Source organism: Drosophila kikkawai, chromosome X, assembly GCF_030179895.1.
Source record: "Drosophila kikkawai strain 14028-0561.14 chromosome X, DkikHiC1v2, whole genome shotgun sequence".
NCBI lineage: Eukaryota > Metazoa > Arthropoda > Insecta > Diptera > Drosophilidae > Drosophila > Drosophila kikkawai.
The window spans coordinates 7,099,322-7,118,827 of NC_091733.1; the positions used below are offsets into that span (position 1 = coordinate 7,099,322).

General features: G+C 54.2%; 2 protein-coding genes across 2 annotated transcripts; both read left to right on the forward strand.

Annotated features, from left to right (window-relative positions):
- Positions 1-10,004: 10,004 nt before the first annotated feature.
- LOC121502182 (uncharacterized) lies at positions 10,005-11,744 on the forward strand. Its single transcript, XM_070288533.1, has one exon. The coding sequence runs from the start codon at positions 10,005-10,007 to the stop codon at positions 11,742-11,744; it is 1,740 nt and encodes a 579-aa protein (XP_070144634.1).
- A 4,720-nt stretch (positions 11,745-16,464) lies between these two features.
- Positions 16,465-18,915, forward strand: LOC138929217 (uncharacterized). Its single transcript, XM_070288534.1, has one exon. It carries the CDS (start codon positions 16,465-16,467, stop codon positions 18,913-18,915), a length of 2,451 nt encoding a protein of 816 aa, XP_070144635.1.
- The last annotated feature ends 591 nt before the right edge of the window (positions 18,916-19,506 follow it).

Below are 19,506 nucleotides of genomic sequence, written 5' to 3' on the forward strand. Positions count from 1 at the left end.
GCGTGGTCGCTGGGCAAGCTCCGGGCCGGAGAAGCGGGACGGGAGCGGGATTTGTCGCCGCTGGGTTCTCCCGGGCACAGATCTGGCGTGGGCATCGGGGCTGCTGGGTTTTCCCCGAGCTACGAGTTCATCGCCGCCGGCACGTGTTCACAGATTTTCCCCCTTCCCTCTCCTTTTCCCTTCCGATCTGCATCTTGCCCGCCATCGCCGCTGGGTTATCCCGGGCGGCGGAGATTTTGCCGATCGGAAGAGTCGCCGCTGCTGGGCAACCGGGCAGGCGCCGGAAACGGAGGAGCACCTGGCCATCGCCAGGGTGATCGCGCGTTTTAGGTTTCCCTTCCCCCTCTCCCTTTCCCTTTCGATCTGCATTTTGCCCGCCATCGCCGCTGGGTCATCCCGGGCGGCGGAGATTTTGCCGATCGAAAGAGTCGCCGTTGCTGGGCAACCGAGCGAGCGCTGGAAACGGAGGAGCACCTGGCCATCGCCAGGGTGACCGTCCAAGATTCCCATCTCCCCGAAGCCAGAGTTCCCCTTTTGAAAACGAGCCCCTTTTCGCTGCCATTTTGCCCCTAAAAAATTCAATAAAAAATTCGGCGTCCATGTCCTGGCCGTCTCTAAAATATAAATATTTCTGGAGAGGAATCCTGGGCCGCTGAGGTTTACCCCGGCCTAAGACACATCCTTACAGATGGCGCCCGAGCAGGGACCGGTCAGGACAGCTAGGATAATTTTTCTCAGTGGATTAAAGCCCCATTGGCCGAAAACAGAATTTTTTTAGAAGAAAAATATATAAATATTTTTTTTCGCGAAGGCAAAACAGGGAACTAAAGGACGGGGATAGAAAATTTAATCAGGAAACATATTACATAAACATATTTTTCGATCAGCGCACATTTGTTTTTGCAAGTGTAAGAAATTTTCGTCCCGCGTGTCGCGACATACGGTCGCCGGCAAAAAATCGGCAAAGTACAGGAGAAAAGGGAATAGAAAAAAACGCGTGGTAAATTTCCATTGGTGCATACGCATCGTCGCCAAAACAAGCGGTACAGTTACGCCAGATTTCGTACAGGAGGAAAGGGAATAAAAAAAAACGCGTTGGTAAATTTCCATTGGTGCATACGCAGCGTCGCCAAAAACAAACGGTACATTCACGCCAGATTTCGTAGTCAAGTCACTGCCAGCGTCAACGCCGGCAGAGGGACGCTTCGCGCAAACACACAGACACACGTGGCCCACACACATCTCCAGTTCTGCTCTGCCCGCGGCAGCAGCGTCGGCTAGCTTAGGCAGCAATATATACAGGGGACCCTCGCTAGGAGGGACACACTTCGGAAGATAAGCTCATAGAATACGCATCGCAGAACCACCTCGTTGAACCCTTTGAAATCAACTCGTCGCACTCATCGTCGTATCCTTGCACACATCGTTTTTTTTTCGCATTTTTTTGGTTTTTTATACATTTTCCTTAAGCTTTTTATTGGATTTTTTTATTATTTTTTTGTAGCTTTTTTCTGCAATTTTCCCGCCAAAAAAAGTTTTTTTTCTGGGCAAAAGTTGGCAGCAGTGCTGCCGGGGAATCTATCCTCTTCGGAAATGCAAGGGGTTCCAAAAGCTGAGCGCCGAGAAGTGCCTGTGATAAGTGTGTGACGATGTCACAATCCCCTATATCATGTAAATACTGTACATATTAGTTAAGGTTATAGTTAAGTTAGTAATTAGTATAGGGAAATAAGGTAGGATAAGCCACATCACACACCCACACACAGAACTGTACATTTAAGCGGGCATGAAGCCCAAAGTTAATTTGCCCAGGAAGGGCCAAATTAGATTTAGGCCGCAACGCACAGGCGTATACATTTTGTCAACACGGACTGTAGCGACCGCGCTGAAGCCATTTCCCCTCTCCGCTGCCGACGCGAACAGCGGCAGAGGCAGCGACATTTCCCCTCCGACGATCGTGCGTGTTTACGTTTTGGTCGTGCTTATTTACATGCCGATCAAAACATAAACAATAACAATAACAAAGCCGACGGCCGAAAGCTGCGCTGCCCGGACCTTTTTGGCAGAGACGAGGCGACAAGGGCTTTGCAAGCTGCGACCGCGATCACTTCTCTGGCGACAGCAAACGTGAACAATTGACTTTAATCTCCGCGACTCGCAATTAACCAAACCGACGGCTAAGTCCAAAAGGACCCGCGTGTGTTGACTTACATCCTGGTTGCTAACATCAGGTGAGCCGGCCGAGGGCCATGTAAGGGCAGGTCATTGGAGTGTGGCGTAGGGCCAGGTTAGGGCCGACAGGCGCACATTAGAAAATGTAGCCATCATAATTAAGCAATAAAATAAAGTAACCAAAATGAAGTCAGAAATTCCATCGTCTTTCTCTCTCGCACCCGCATAAAACTCCGCGTAGCAACAACCAACCCTCATTTTGACGCGTGCCAAAGTGTTCCCCTCCCGCTCACTCACTCGCCGAGCTGGTGGCTGGGTTCTCCCGCACCAACTCCGCGTGGTCGCTGGGCAAGCTCCGGGCCGGAGAAGCGGGACGGGAGCGGGATTTGTCGCCGCTGGGTTCTCCCGGGCACAGATCTGGCGTGGGCATCGGGGCTGCTGGGTTTTCCCCGAGCTACGAGTTCATCGCCGCCGGCACGTGTTCACAGATTTTCCCCCTTCCCTCTCCTTTTCCCTTCCGATCTGCATCTTGCCCGCCATCGCCGCTGGGTTATCCCGGGCGGCGGAGATTTTGCCGATCGGAAGAGTCGCCGCTGCTGGGCAACCGGGCAGGCGCCGGAAACGGAGGAGCACCTGGCCATCGCCAGGGTGATCGCGCGTTTTAGGTTTCCCTTCCCCCTCTCCCTTTCCCTTTCGATCTGCATTTTGCCCGCCATCGCCGCTGGGTCATCCCGGGCGGCGGAGATTTTGCCGATCGAAAGAGTCGCCGTTGCTGGGCAACCGAGCGAGCGCTGGAAACGGAGGAGCACCTGGCCATCGCCAGGGTGACCGTCCAAGATTCCCATCTCCCCGAAGCCAGAGTTCCCCTTTTGAAAACGAGCCCCTTTTCGCTGCCATTTTGCCCCTAAAAAATTCAATAAAAAATTCGGCGTCCATGTCCTGGCCGTCTCTAAAATATAAATATTTCTGGAGAGGAATCCTGGGCCGCTGAGGTTTACCCCGGCCTAAGACACATCCTTACAGATGGCGCCCGAGCAGGGACCGGTCAGGACAGCTAGGATAAATTTTTTCTCAGTGGATTAAAGCCCCATTGGCCGAAAACAGAATTTTTTTAGAAGAAAAATATATAAATATTTTTTTTTCGCGAAGGCAAAACAGGGAACTAAAGGACGGGGATAGAAAATTTAATCAGGAAACATATTACATAAACATATTTTTCGATCAGCGCACATTTGTTTTTGCAAGTGTAAGAAATTTTCGTCCCGCGTGTCGCGACATACGGTCGCCGGCAAAAAATCGGCAAAGTACAGGAGAAAAGGGAATAGAAAAAAACGCGTGGTAAATTTCCATTGGTGCATACGCATCGTCGCCAAAACAAGCGGTACAGTTACGCCAGATTTCGTACAGGAGGAAAGGGAATAAAAAAAAACGCGTTGGTAAATTTCCATTGGTGCATACGCAGCGTCGCCAAAAACAAACGGTACATTCACGCCAGATTTCGTAGTCAAGTCACTGCCAGCGTCAACGCCGGCAGAGGGACGCTTCGCGCAAACACACAGACACACGTGGCCCACACACATCTCCAGTTCTGCTCTGCCCGCGGCAGCAGCGTCGGCTAGCTTAGGCAGCAATATATACAGGGGACCCTCGCTAGGAGGGACACACTTCGGAAGATAAGCTCATAGAATACGCATCGCAGAACCACCTCGTTGAACCCTTTGAAATCAACTCGTCGCACTCATCGTCGTATCCTTGCACACATCGGGAAGTCTTTCAATATCCTTCGACCACGGTAAGGACATCCGCGAACCCTCAAAGGATCCTGAGAGATCCTGCCGCCGAGAATAAAATCGAAATCATAAAATAATAATAAGGATTTAAATAAATAAATAATCCAAACCATAACCCGAAATAATAAAAATTAAATAAGCCAAGAAAAAAAAATAATAATAAAAATTAAAATAAACTCAAATATAATAAACAAAGTAATAAATCCAGACAGGATAATAAACCAATAATAAAATAAACCCAGGAGTAATTTTATTTGAATAAAATAAAATAAACGGATAAATAATAATCGCAGACATAAATACTTAAAATCGAATAAAAACTAATCGAAGGATAAATACTGAAGGAATAAATAATAATCGATCGCCGAAACGAATAAAATACCGAATAAAAGAAATCGAATAAATAAACTATCGATAAATAAAAATAATAAAATACAAATAAATAAGGATAATAAATATTAAAGAATAAAACAATAAGATTGAAATAATAAAGTAAAATTCGCTGTGATCCTGCGAGATCTAAACCAAGGGTGTACGTGCACACAGTGCGGATCCTGCAAGACCCATTCCAAGCAAACTCGTGTCCAGCAATATAGAAGAATCCAGTCGCTGCCACGGTATCCTGCCATTTTCCACTCACTCGAGCCCCGTGGTTACTTTTAATCCTTGTTCTCTACGTCTCCTGCGAACCATGGGCGTCACGTGGATAAGCTATCGCAAAAAGATGGAGCTAGAAACCATCCTAGGCGAGTTCGAACTCGACCGAAGCGGCACGGTGGACGAGCAACGCGCGCGGCTTATAGCATTTGCGCGGCAGCCTAGCAATTCCAAGGAAATCCAAGATCGGCTCGACGAGCTGGAGCGCCGGTTCGGGAACGCACCCACCGGCGACGTCAAGTCGCCGATACCGCTGGATCCGTCTCTCATCTCTCCGGAGCCGACCACGTCGGCATCGCTAGTGCCACCCTCACTCCTTTTACCACGCAGTACGTCACCCTCTACAGGGCGACGCTCGAAGGCGGAAGAGCCTGCGCGATCTGCGCACTCCCCGAGTGAAGCCGGCTTGGGAGCAATCCTAATCGATCGGATGACCAAGTGGGGCCTTTCGTTCGATGGAACGACGGATCCTCTGGGATTCATAGAGCACATCGAGGAGCGTGCCGATACCTGCCGGATCGACCGGAGATATCTGGCCCAAGCCCTGGTGGTGCTGCTGGCCGGCCGAGCCGAAAGTTGGTTCCGCACGAGCGGACTCCAACAAGCCAGCTGGACCGAGGTCCGCCGGGAGTTCCTTGACTTCTTCTTGCCACCGCGATACTATCAGCGGTTGGAGGATGACATAAGGATGCATTTCCAGAAGCCCAACGAACCATTTAAGGAGTACCTTATCGACATCCGTTTGCAGATGCGCCGGGCCGGATTCTCTTCTGACAAGGAGCTGGAGAGGATCTATGAAAATATGCTGCCGGAGTATCAACTCTACACCCGGAGGCAGGATTTCCGTACGCTGACCGAGCTAACGCACCTCGTGACCAATTACGAGGAGACACGCAGCCGAGGCGGAAGAGCGCTCGAGAACCGGATCCCGACTCAACGCCAGGCCACAGGAGCCAGCTACGCAGCAGACGGGGACAGGATGCCCACTCGACGCACACAACAGGCGCCCTCTTCAGGCAACGCCCTCAACGGTTCCCTTAGCCGGAACGCTTGCACCGGCCAGAGCGCGGTGGCACCACGACCAGAAGCCGTCAACGTTCGCGACGCCTGCCGGAATTGTGGCCAATCGGGACATTTCGAAGCCGAATGCAGGAATCCACGGATCCTATTCTGTTGGGATTGCGGCCAACGAGGACGCAGGACGGTTGACTGTTGCCGACAGCCACCGTCGGGAAACGGGCAAGGGCCTCGTGTGACCGGGAATCACCCGAGGAACCCTCCGTATCCCCGAAGCCAATAGGAGACACTCTCCATCAGTACCAGGGACGCATCCGCGCTACCATCCACATGGAGGGACAGCGGTTCACAGCTACCCTGGACACCGGAGCCACCCACAGCTTTATTAGCGAAGGGCTGGCTCAAATGCTGGACAACGGAAGGAACACACGGGACATCCGTACCCAGGTAAAACTCGCTGACGGAACATGCCGCGAGCTGACCAGAGCTCTGGCGGCAAACATCTACCTCGGAAGCGAACGGACGCCCACCATTCTCCTCGTGATGTCGGACGCACTGGACGACATCCTCCTAGGAATGGACTTTCTCTGTGGAATCGGAGCAACCCTGCTCTGCGGCGGGCAGACCCTCCGACTGCGACCGGACGACCAGCGAAGACCAACAACAGAGCCACGCTCTGACCAGCGGAGACCAATAACAGAGCCACGCTCTGAACAGCGAAGGGAGCCACGCTCCAACCCACGGGACCAGCCCGCAGAGCCACGCTCTGACCAACGAAGAACATCGCCGGAGTCACACTCCAACCTCGACGAAAAGCCATCCACGGCACATCACTCAGAGCCACGCTCTGAGCAACGAAGCACGGCACCGGAGTCACACTCCACTCATGCCGAGAAGCCATCGACGACAGCCCAAGGAGAGCCACGCTCCACCCATCGAAGGCAGCCAAGGGAGCCATGCTCCAATCCCGAAGACCAGCCAAGCACCTCACCTCGAGCACAGTCTCGAGACACAACATCACCAGCGACGGAGAACCAGCCGCCCAGTTGGAGACAGGCTTTGCCGGTGGCAGACGCCACAGCCGCGCAACGGAACCCTTTCCGTACCTCCACAAAACGTGTCCGCTTCCAGGATCACGTCGAGGAAACGCCGGAGCCAAGCCCGCCCCTATGCGGAACCGTCAATTCGGTGAGTCATCCCACAGAGGATCAGGTCTCTTTCCAGACTGAGGAGCCCGAGACGCAGGATTACCCCGAGCCTTGGGTGAAGGAGTTTCTGGACCAGGAACTGGCGAAATTTGACACTCTTTCAGGGGTATCACACATCGCAGAGCATCGCATCTTCATGCGCACGGATCGACCCCTTAAACAGCGGTACTTTCCTAGGAATCCAGCCATGAGGGCCGTCATTGATAAGCAGATCAATGAACTCCTCCGAGACGGACGCATTGAACCTTCCAAAAGCCCACACAGCGCGCCCATCGTAATCGCGGCCAAGAAGAATGGCGAAGTCCGCATGTGCGTGGACTACCGCCAGCTCAATGAGAACTCCGTGCCAGACGCGTATCCGCTTCCGAGGATCCATCAGATCTTGGAGCGACTCCGCAACGCGAAATTCATCTCGACGTTGGACCTCAAAAATGGGTATTGGCAAATCCCAGTGGCCCCGGACAGCCGGGAGTGCACGGCGTTTACCGTTCCCGGAAGAGGGTTGTTTCATTGGAGAGTCATGCCTTTCGGACTTCACTCCGCTCCCGCCACGTTTCAACGCGCCTTAGACACGGTCATCGGTCCAGATATGGAACCCCATGCGTTTGCATATCTGGATGACATCATTGTCATCGGCTCCACACTGGAGGAGCATGTCGCCAATCTTGGAGAAGTCTTCAGACGCCTCCGCTGCGCAAACCTGCGCCTCAACAGAGGGAAGTGTCATTTCTTCCAGCGCCGCATCGTGTACTTGGGTCACGTGATCAGCGAAGCCGGAATCCACACGGATCCGGACAAGGTCGCTGCGATCCGAGGACTCGCACCGCCGACAAACCTGAAGGAGCTACGCAGATGCCTGGGAATCGCTTCCTGGTATCGCCGCTTCGTGCCGAACTTCGCCGATGTTGTGGCACCCATGACATCGCTGCTGAAGAAGGGCCACAAATGGGAATGGACCCAAAGACAAGACCAGGCCTTCCAGGAACTGAAGACGCTGCTGACCGAAGCCCCTATTCTGGCTTGCCCAGATTTTGCAGAGAAGTTTGTGCTACAAACTGACGCCAGTGACTACGGAATCGGAGCCGTACTCACGCAGACCATCGATGGAAACGAGAGGGTGATAGCATACGCCAGCCGCCGGCTCAACACTGCTGAGAGGAACTACTCAGTGACTGAGAAGGAGTGTCTCGCCATCGTCTGGGCGATTCGGAAGATGCGGTGTTACATCGAGGGATACCGCTTCGAAGTCCTCACAGACCACCACTCCTTGAAGTGGTTGAACTCCATCGACAATCCAACAGGCAGGATTGCTCGTTGGGCACTGGAATTACAGCAGTATCAATACGACGTCCATTACCGGAAGGGGGCCCAGAACTTGGTGGCCGATGCCCTTTCTCGCCAACCGCTGCCCATAGTGCAGCAAGCGGAGGTACAAGGAGTCAACTGTAAGTGGATCACGAGGATGCTCCAGAGGATTCGGACCGAACCGGCAAAGTTTCCGGATTATCGAGAGGAGAATGGCCAGCTATATCGTCGCCTTGGACTCCGACCTGAGGAGGAGGAGTACACGCCCTGGAAGCTGTGCGTAGGGGCAGACTATCGCCAGCGAGTACTCGAAGAGTGCCACGATCACCCCACTGCCGGTCATCTAGGAGTCCGGAAAACCAGCACTCGCGTGGCCCAGCGCTATTACTGGCCTGGATTGTTTCGCGAGGTGGCTCGGTACGTTCGCCGTTGCCCCACTTGCCAGCGATATAAGGTGAGCCAAGAAAAGACCGCAGGTCAAATGTTTACTCGACAGGTCGAGGAGCCGTTCCACATCCTTTGTGCAGATTTCGTCGGCCCACTGCCGCGGTCGAAACAGGGCAACACGATGCTGCTAGTATTCCTGGACGCCTTCAGCAAGTGGGTGGAGCTAGTGCCGCTTCGGAAAGCTACCGCCACACATCTGGAACGAGCCTTCAGAGAGCGGATATTGAGCCGATTCGGTGTTCCCCGAACATTTGTCTGCGACAACGGTACGCAGTTCACCGGCCGCTCATTCCAGAAGTTCTGCCAGTCGCTAGGAATGGAACTACAGCACACGGCGCCCTACACTCCGAGGCAAAATCCTACGGAAAGGGCAAACCGAACAATCAAGACGATGATCGCCCAATACTTAGATGGAGGTCAGCAAAACGAGTGGGATCAACTCCTCCCGGAGATATCTTTGGCCATAAATAGTAGTGTCTCGGACACTACTGGATTCAGCCCCGCATTCTTGGTACAAGGCCGAGAACCGCGACTCCCGAAGACGCTGTACGACGAAGTTACCCCCGGACGGGGCACCCCAGAGATTTCCCCGACAGAGCGAAGCGAACAACTCCGGAACATTTTCGACGTTGTCCGGAACAACGCTGATCGCGCCGCAGCCGAGCAGAGCCGGCACTACAACCTGCGCCGGAGGACATGGAGACCACCAGTTGGATCCATGGTACTGGTACGCCGACACGCCTTATCCAACGCAGCCGAGGGCTTTGCCGCAAAGCTAGCTGCGAAATACGAAGGACCCTTCAGGGTAGCGAAGTTCCCATCGCCGAACATCGTGCAACTGCACATGCCAGGAAGCCGACGCCGGCGGACCGCCAGCCTGAACCAGCTGAAGCCGTACCACCACGAGGATGAGGCAGACACAGAAGCCGGAACCCACCGGGAAGACACCGACGCCGGAGATACCACAATCGAGGATGCCGACGACACCATCCTGGACGCACGACCAGCTGCCAAGACCGCACGGCGCAGGGGACCCATCCCGCGCCGCCAACACTAGCGACGAGCACCCATGTAGGGAGGGCGACCATGTGTCACAAGGGCCACTTGTTGACAGGCGCGCCTGTCCAACGTCCCGAACCCCCTAGTGGGGTGAACATGCGTCTCTTCCCCAAAGGCCGTAGCCATAGCCAGTCAACCCTAGCCCACTCCATTAGGTAGGGCCCAGGGAAACACACTAATACACCTCTCCTCTGTCCTTACAGCAACAGTCTCCAGCCCGCCTACCGAGAGGTGTAACGAGCCACGCGCCCGCAGGCAACGCCCACCTGACCACCGGCATCTTTCCAGAGCCACGACCACGTCTTCACCAGACCGCCGTCGCCACACAAAAACGTCGACCAGCCAAAGAATGGACGGACAGGGCCATCCACCACAGGACTACTCCTGGATGTGCGTTGCAGTTGATGAGATCCTGCAGACACTCCAAGGCGCCGGGCCAAGCCCGCCGCGTCCTCACTACAGCCCCGTCGCCAATAACGCCGGCCTCTTCCCACGGGCCCCAACCGCCGACGTCACCAGCGCTGCCGACAACGGGGAGGCGACGACCGCCGACAACCACGCCGGGCCCCGTCGGCCCCCTACAGAGGAGATGCCGCTCCTGTTCGCCGGCCTCGTTGGGCCACGCCGAGTCCCTCCGGAAGTTGTCCTCAGCGACGATGACGAAGAGGAGACCCACCAGCACGGCGTCGCTGGGCCCCAACCAGCATCCTTAAGGGGCATGCCGCCCCAGGCACCCCTGCGTACCGGCCACATCGGGCCGCTGGCGCCCCCTCCGGAAGTTGCCCCGCTCGACGGCAATGACGAGGAGGAGGCGCCACGAGATCACCGTTTTGGACCCCTGCGGGTCAACCTCACGCCGCCCCGGCCACGCGATACCTCACCCGGAGATCAGGCACCCTCCGCCGACGCCGAGGAGGCATGGAACCAGGCCATCGCCCTGTCCGACGATTGGGTCGATTTCGACGGCCTGGTGGAGGACACCCTTGGCGACCTTTTCGACAGCCCGCCGCACACGGAACCGCCGGCAACAGGCGCGCTCGGGCCTCTGGGCGCAGTCTATGACCCGGTCTCCGACGACGAGGGCCGCCCGCGTGGTCACTACAACCCCACCAGCGACGGCGGCGACGACAGCGACGCGACCGTATTGTATGACCCCACCGCGGAGGACAGCCGGGACATACGAAGGAGGCGCACCACACCGCCGCACCCGAGCGACAACCGGGTCCCGCCGTACATGGGCGAGGTGGAAGCCGCCCTGGTAGAGTGTTTCGGGGAAATGCCCGGGGACGACTTCAACTGGGGAAGCGGCACTAACACGGCGTCTACCATCTCGGCCGACGAGGACGAGGAGGGCCGCCCGTCAGACGCCTCGCGACCACCTTCCGCCGGGCCCGCCGATGACGCCTCAACGTCGACAGTCTCGGCCGACGAAGACGAGACCAGTCAGGACAGTGGCTGGTCCTACGCCCCACGATCGCCGCCCCCACGCTGGACTCCACCCAGCACTACGCCGCTGCAAAGCTGGGCACCAGCCGCTCCCAGTCGCAGCCGACCCCCTCCGCCCTCCTACGAGGAGATTTTCGGCCGGGGATCGTACCCCGATCCTCACGCTGCCGCCCGATGCGCAGCGGTGGCCGCCAGTCGCGATCCGCGACCCCGCCTGCCCACCGGCGCGGAGCTGGCCGCAGAAGAGGCGCGCCGCAGGGCGGAAGACCTCAGTGAGGAGCTCGGCAACCCACCGGTTGCCCAACCGCCGGCGAGTGGCCCACCACCCTCACCGACCCCACGCCGCCGAGCACGGCGCAGGAGCGCCCCATGGGCAGACAGCCCATCTAGCTCGTCCGACGAGTCATCGTTGGACGCCGACGAGGGAGCCCGCAACCCTCCCCGCTGGGTACCGGCCCCAGTGGAGTGGACCACTCCGAACGGCACATTACCGGCAGCTCTACTCCGCCGAATCCACGGGCGCCTGGCGACACCGCGAAGGCGAACGATACGGATCCTGGAGGAGGAGGCGAACCAACGCTTCAGGGTCCAAATTAACCGCAGCGGGAGGGTGATCATCACTCTTCACCCCTCCCGAAGATAGGGTGGAGTGTGACGATGTCACAATCCCCTATATCATGTAAATACTGTACATATTAGTTAAGGTTATAGTTAAGTTAGTAATTAGTATAGGGAAATAAGGTAGGATAAGCCACATCACACACCCACACACAGAACTGTACATTTAAGCGGGCATGAAGCCCAAAGTTAATTTGCCCAGGAAGGGCCAAATTAGATTTAGGCCGCAACGCACAGGCGTATACATTTTGTCAACACGGACTGTAGCGACCGCGCTGAAGCCATTTCCCCTCTCCGCTGCCGACGCGAACAGCGGCAGAGGCAGCGACATTTCCCCTCCGACGATCGTGCGTGTTTACGTTTTGGTCGTGCTTATTTACATGCCGATCAAAACATAAACAATAACAATAACAAAGCCGACGGCCGAAAGCTGCGCTGCCCGGACCTTTTTGGCAGAGACGAGGCGACAAGGGCTTTGCAAGCTGCGACCGCGATCACTTCTCTGGCGACAGCAAACGTGAACAATTGACTTTAATCTCCGCGACTCGCAATTAACCAAACCGACGGCTAAGTCCAAAAGGACCCGCGTGTGTTGACTTACCTCCTGGTTGCTAACATCAGGTGAGCCGGCCGAGGGCCATGTAAGGGCAGGTCATTGGAGTGTGGCGTAGGGCCAGGTTAGGGCCGACAGGCGCACATTAGAAAATGTAGCCATCATAATTAAGCAATAAAATAAAGTAACCAAAATGAAGTCAGAAATTCCATCGTCTTTCTCTCTCGCACCCGCATAAAACTCCGCGTAGCAACAACCAACCCTCATTTTGACGCGTGCCAAAGTGTTCCCCTCCCGCTCACTCACTCGCCGAGCTGGTGGCTGGGTTCCCCCGCACCAACTCCGCGTGGTCGCTGGCCAAGCTCCGGGCCGGAGAAGCGGGACGGGAGCGGGATTTGTCGCCGCTGGGTTCTCCCGGGCACAGATCTGGCGTGGGCATCGGGGCTGCTGGGTTTTCCCCGAGCTACGAGTTCATCGCCGCCGGCACGTGTTCACAGATTTTCCCCCTTCCCTCTCCTTTTCCCTTCCGATCTGCATCTTGCCCGCCATCGCCGCTGGGTTATCCCGGGCGGCGGAGATTTTGCCGATCGGAAGAGTCGCCGCTGCTGGGCAACCGGGCAGGCGCCGGAAACGGAGGAGCACCTGGCCATCGCCAGGGTGATCGCGCGTTTTAGGTTTCCCTTCCCCCTCTCCCTTTCCCTTTCGATCTGCATTTTGCCCGCCATCGCCGCTGGGTCATCCCGGGCGGCGGAGATTTTGCCGATCGAAAGAGTCGCCGTTGCTGGGCAACCGAGCGAGCGCTGGAAACGGAGGAGCACCTGGCCATCGCCAGGGTGACCGTCCAAGATTCCCATCTCCCCGAAGCCAGAGTTCCCCTTTTGAAAACGAGCCCCTTTTCGCTGCCATTTTGCCCCTAAAAAATTCAATAAAAAATTCGGCGTCCATGTCCTGGCCGTCTCTAAAATATAAATATTTCTGGAGAGGAATCCTGGGCCGCTGAGGTTTACCCCGGCCTAAGACACATCCTTACAAGTGCTTATTAATAAGAACTGCTCGAATTGCTCCGCACACCAACACTCCGAGGGAACCTGCCGCAGCGATAACGGCTGCAAGAAGTGTGGTGAGAACACACCCTGCTGCACATGCACGGGGAGCTGCCGTCGTCACCACCATGCCCTTCAGTAGTTGGATATCCTCAGAAGCGGGCCAGCTTTGATCTGTAATCGTTAATTAGGGTCCATAATTAAATAGATAGGGGTGATCCGACCCCTGTCACCTTAAAAGGGTAGGGTAATAAAAATAGGTGAGAAACGTGTGCGGAAGCGGTACCGCCGAGGGAGCGAGGGAGCGATAACGCACACGATACGACTTCGAGTGCGTATGCGAGGGAGCGATATCGCTCGATCCGCGCGCATTCGTTTCCCACAATCAAATCCCACACCAAAAGGGGATGGAGGGTGAAAAGGTCAGTGCGATCCTTAAAGGGATGAAGATGACACCGGGTACACCTGCAAACGCACAATGCAATGAAGAGGGAGGGATGAAAACGTCAGCCGAGATTTTTAGCTGTGATAAATATGGAGACTTGTGTGTACACGAAAGGACAAGCTGGCCAGCGATCATCCATTTCATAAAGAGAGGGGAGGGCGCTAATAGACAGGTAAAATAATGTATGCGACCGGGAATCAAGGTTTAAACCCATGCCACATACCCTTTCGGAGTCAAAGAACACTCCCCCTCATAGTCATAAAAAAAGGTTGTTTACGATGATGACTAATTGAAGACTTCTCAAGAAGGTTACAGCTAATTTATCAATGGGTGGGTGAATGTGGTGAGAAGGGAACATGCATTGATATACCACCCGTTTTAAAACTCATTTCAACACAAAGAAAAGGAAAGGAAAAGTCAACGAAGGCTGGCGCCGAACGCCGTCCACTTTAGAGGCAATCTCATTTGCTTAATGTGATAAACAAAGGACCATGGCTTCGTATACCACCAGTTCTCAAAAGTCATTTCAAAATGATAAGTCACCGAGACCAACATATTTTCTTCAATTAACTAGCGAGACGTCTCTCATTTATTTTCAATTAAGGGTGAAAAGGATTCGTCCTCTCACCCCTTTATTATAGGTAAATTTCCCATACCTGAAAATGAAAAAACTGAAAAGAATAACCATTTTCCCATTTCCCAATGAAAAGTATTGTGTTTACGCCAGGAGGCCCCTGTTCCCCCTCTGCCCACCGAGCGTCTGAGCGTCCAAAAGCTCAAGCGCTCCCAGCGTAGCAACGCTCGCCCGCTCTCGCCCTCTTGATCTCCCGCGCTCGCTCTCCCGCAGCGCTAAGCGCTTTCGCACTCTCGAGCGCGGGCCTCGGGCTTCGTTGCCGAACACTCGGATCGGCCGCTGCCGCTCTCTCGCTCTCGCTTAGCGGAGTAAGCGGGCCGTTTGCTTAAGCTTAGAGTTAGTACCATGTATGCAGCGAAATAAAGCTGATCGACTACGCTGAGACTACCCACGACGCCCCCCGTTTTTTTTATTTCTACTTCGCCACTACTTCGCTCGCGCCGTGGGAATTTTCCATCTTCTAAAACTCCACTTTTCCCCCAACATTTTGGTCCATCAGAGCCGGATTTTTTGGATTCCGGAGTATTTTCAACTCCGCCCCACCAGCAGTTATCGGCGTTTTTTTCCAAAGATAAGTACGAGCATTCCGTCTCCCCCCTCTCTGCCGATCTTCAGCAGTGGTCCGAACATTGAATTTCGTTCACTCTGCTGCAAGATTTTCCGTGTCGACTCCAAGTCCGAGTTTTCCTGACACAACGGCAGTTGAGAAATTTCCATTCCTCCATTCTCGTCGTTTCGTGGAAATTTTCTATCCGCCTCCGCTTTGTGTGTGTCGCCATATTCCTGGCTTTTTTCGATTCCGTTCCTCCGTTGCTCCGGTGTACATACACACATACTCGCGCGCCAAATATCGGCACCCCCGCGAAAATCAAAAGGCAAAGTGAAATTGTGTGGTGAAAAAAAAGGCATAATTAATATTAGGCAGCCGGAAAGTAATTGTTTCGGGAGTTCCCTGTTCGCCGAACAGTTCGCCGCTGCCGCGATATTTTTTTGTGTGCAATTTTTTTCTCCACATAATTTGTGCTATTCCGCCAATCCAAATACAGTCCACTTCTCGAAGCTCCACTGTGAAACACAAGCCTTACACATACACATATATTTCCATATGCATGCATGCCCATACAATATATTTTCCGCCTCCTACACAGGAACGACCAATAAATAAACATTTCAAAATTCAAATAAAATAAATTAAAATAAAATATAAAATATATTAAAATATATATATAAACCGCGACAAAACAACAAACGTTTAGGACAAAACGGCAAATCAATTCACGGGTGCGATTACGACTGTGTTTTTTTTTCCGCCTTTTCCAAATTAACCTGTGTTTTTTATTGGGGTTGTTTTTGCCGGCGGCAGAACCCAGTGCCCGTGTTCTTCTAAACGAAAGCCTAGGTTTTAATTTCACCTTTCCGGCTCCGTAATAATTTTCCGAATTATTAATTAAGTATTTGCGGCCAATAATTTTCCGAATTATTAACTAATTATTTGCGGCCAATAATTTTTTTTCGAATTATTGGTGGATTAATTCATTTATTGCGGGAAGAAACCAAACATTCGTGGGTCGCTGTTTAGTCCTGTTCTGAGCCGACCAAAGCCGGATACAACTTTCTCATCCGAGACACCTAAATACAGAATTTTTGTTCCTCGACATTCCGGTCGACGATTGTTGTTTTATTTATTTTTCGTCCAAGTCGGCGCCCGACGCCCTTACTCGAGTGATTTCCTCCTTCACGAGTTTTCGTCAATTCTTTTCTCGGTTGTGCCCGAGGCTCTCAGAACCTGAGCCCGGCATTTAATTCTTGAATTCACCCGCGGCATCCACTAGCAGTGTGACCGTAAGCGAGCACATTGTGTTCTCCGAGTGCGGAATTTTCTAAGATATTTTGTACTGCATAAGTTATACAATTCCGCGGCTTCTGGCAGTTCCTAGTGCGCCCCTTTGCCAAAGTGACCCCAAGTCCCATTCCAAAACTTGTTTTCCGTCACGTTTTCGAACCATTGAGTTCGGGACTTGTCCGTTTCCTGCGGCGACCAACTGATTCGCGGCCCATTCGACTTCAAGGATGCCCACGGAAGACGAGGAACAGACTCCTCTGATTCCGGCAATTACTCTGGAAGGGTCCCAGTCCGTATCTCCTCGGCCTGATCAGTTAAAGCCAAAGGCGGCCACTGCCACTCCAAGGGCAAAAGGTCAAGAGGCACTCGACACTGCCCCCAGTACCTCATCCAGATCTACTCGGTCGGTAGCCAAGATGGCTCAATCCGCACTCGATATCGCCCTCCGCAAGTTCATTTCCACAACGGACCGTGTGAGCCATTTCGAGGCTGACATCAACACTCCGAGCGCCCCTGAAACCGATAGATTTTCCCCCGCCATGTGCAAGGTTCATCGGGATCAGATTCGGGCCCTGTGGGATAAGGTGGAGAACAGCTATGAAAACTGCTCCGACCTACTTTCAGTGTCCTCCGACCGTACAGCCACCGCCACTGAGCTTGAATCCAAGTACAGTGAGTGCTACTCCGTATATTCGAGGTGTCTTGTACAGCTGCAGGGAATTATCGACAGGGCCGCCGCCCAGTCCACTCCGGCTTCCGCCCCTATGCCCACACCCCCGTCCATGGGTTGTCGATTGCCACCAGTGGACACAGAAGTTTTCGCTGGCGATTATCTTCGGTGGCCCACCTTCAGAGACCTTTTCACCGCGATATATATTCACAACTCGCGCCTCACACCGGTGGAAAAGTTGTTCCACTTGTTATCCAAAACAAGTGGCGATGCGCACGCCATCGTATCCAAGGCCCCTCTGACAAATGATGGCTTCATCTCCGCGTGGCAAAGCCTCACCGACCGCTTCGAGAATCGGCGGCTACTTGTCAACAGTCAGTTGAAAATCCTTTTCAACATTCAGGCTGTCCCCCAAGAGTCCGGAGCCGCTCTAAAAGAGCTGCAAGGCACCGTCCAAAGTTGTCTGACAGCCTTAGAGATGTCCTCCATTCAAATCGAGGCGTGGGATTGTCTCTTAGTGTATATGGTTTCCTTAAAGCTTCCCAAAATCACACTTTCGATGTGGGAGCAATCCATACACAACAAGGCTGAAATTCCGACCTGGAACGAGTTAGATTCGTTTCTGACAGAGCGGCATCGCACTCTGGAAGCGATCGACGACATCAGGCCTAGCAATTCAGGGCAAATTCCGCCAAGACCGACAGCTGCGAGCGCCCCAGTGCGCAGGCTGAATTCCTACGAGGCCAGAGTGGCTCCGGCCCCAAGAGGGTGCGATCTCTGTTTGAGGGAGAACCATCCTATTCGCCTATGTCCGCGTTTCCTTGAAATGGATGTAGATGGTCGCTCCGACTACCTTAGGAGAAAGCAGTTTTGCCTGAACTGCTTTGCAAAAGGGCACCAGCAGCGGGATTGCACTAGTGCCCATAGCTGCTTGACGTGCCGCAGCCGTCATCACACCCTTCTGCACCGCGATAATCCCTCCGCGACCGCACCAAGTCCGACGGCGCCACCCAGGCCTCGACCGGCGCCTACTCCTCAGGGCACGAGCTCCGCTCAAGATCACACTGATGTGCAAGTGTGCTTCGCATCCAGCTCAAGAGCCGTTCTACTGGGCACAGCCCTCATTAACATTTGCCATTTAGGCCGCGATTTCCAAGCGCGAGCCTTAATCGACTCTGGTTCCGAGGCAACCTTCATCACGGAGACGTTGTTCCGTCAAATTAGTCCAACATTTACGCCAGTTCAGACCAGAGTGTCTGGGCTCAACGAGACAGTTGCCGCCCAATCCACCAAGCTCTGCACTCTCGCCATCCGAGCGCCTTCCAGACCCGGGCTGCAGCTGGAAACTGCAGCTTATGTTCTTCCGCAGTTAGCTGGGAAGCTCCCCTCGTATCCGATTCCACGAGACCTACTGAAGGAACTTCCTGACGTCCCGCTTGCTGATCCAACGTTCTCCGAGAGCTCCGAAATCGACGTCCTGATTGGAGCTGACATTCTTCCGTCCGTGCTTCTAGGCGGCTCCAAGAATAACATTTTCGGCTCTCTCCTGGCGCAAGCGACGATTTTCGGATGGGTGCTCTCAGGCCCAGTGTCTTCAGAGGCCACGAGCGGCGTGTCTGTGTTCTCGACACGAATTTCCGTCCAGTCAAACCGCTCGGTGGACAAATTCCGTCCCATTCGCAGTGCCGCTGTCTTGGAAAGCAGGCGTACCCAAAGCGCGCAGTCCTACCGTTGCCGAATCTGCAACGGGTTTCACCCGCTCAGGAAATGCCAACAGTTCCTGAAGCTCAGCGCTCATAAGAGGCTCCGTGCGGTTCTCGACAACCGCTATTGTTCAAACTGCTTGGCCCACGAACATTCTGAGGGAACCTGCCGCAGTGGTGACCAATGCAAGACGTGCAATCAGCACCACCACACACTCCTGCATAAGCATGACCATCCAGGGCATGCACTCCGTTCGCAGCAGCGGGCACCTTCATATGTCAAATTCGCACACCAACGACCATAGCGAAGGTCGTCCCTTTCCCGATGGAAGCGCCCGTCTGCCCGCAATAACCAGTCGCCTGTCACTCCGATGTTATATGTAACTGTGGTGTTGTAGCTCTATTCCGTGTTCCAAATCGCAAGGGTTCTATTACTAATTCCGATTTTTATCTCCGTCCTATTCCGCCAGTAATAGCCAACCGCATGTCTCCACATCCACGCAGCGCCATAGCGCTGGAGCGCAGATGTACTCGAGGTTCCAGTTCCTACCGATGCCGAGTCTGCAACAAGATCCATCCGCTCAAGATCCGTCGCCGATTTCTCCGACCAGCGAGGTGATTGCTGCACCTATCCGAACAGCCAATGGATCCGCGCCAGTCGCGTCAGGAGGCGCGACGGTCCCGGAGCGCCGGTGCCCGGCCTCGGAAGTCTACTGCTGCTACTCGGACCTTGTCTCCACGGCAATCTTCAGCCGCTCCTCGGCCCTCGTCCGGCACTCCGCGGCGTTCTGCAGCCGCTCCTCTACCATCGTCCAATCACATACGAGGGCTTCATTTCCATACACCGCGATCGCTCTGGAAGGCAGACGTACCCGAGGTACTTAATCCTACCGTAG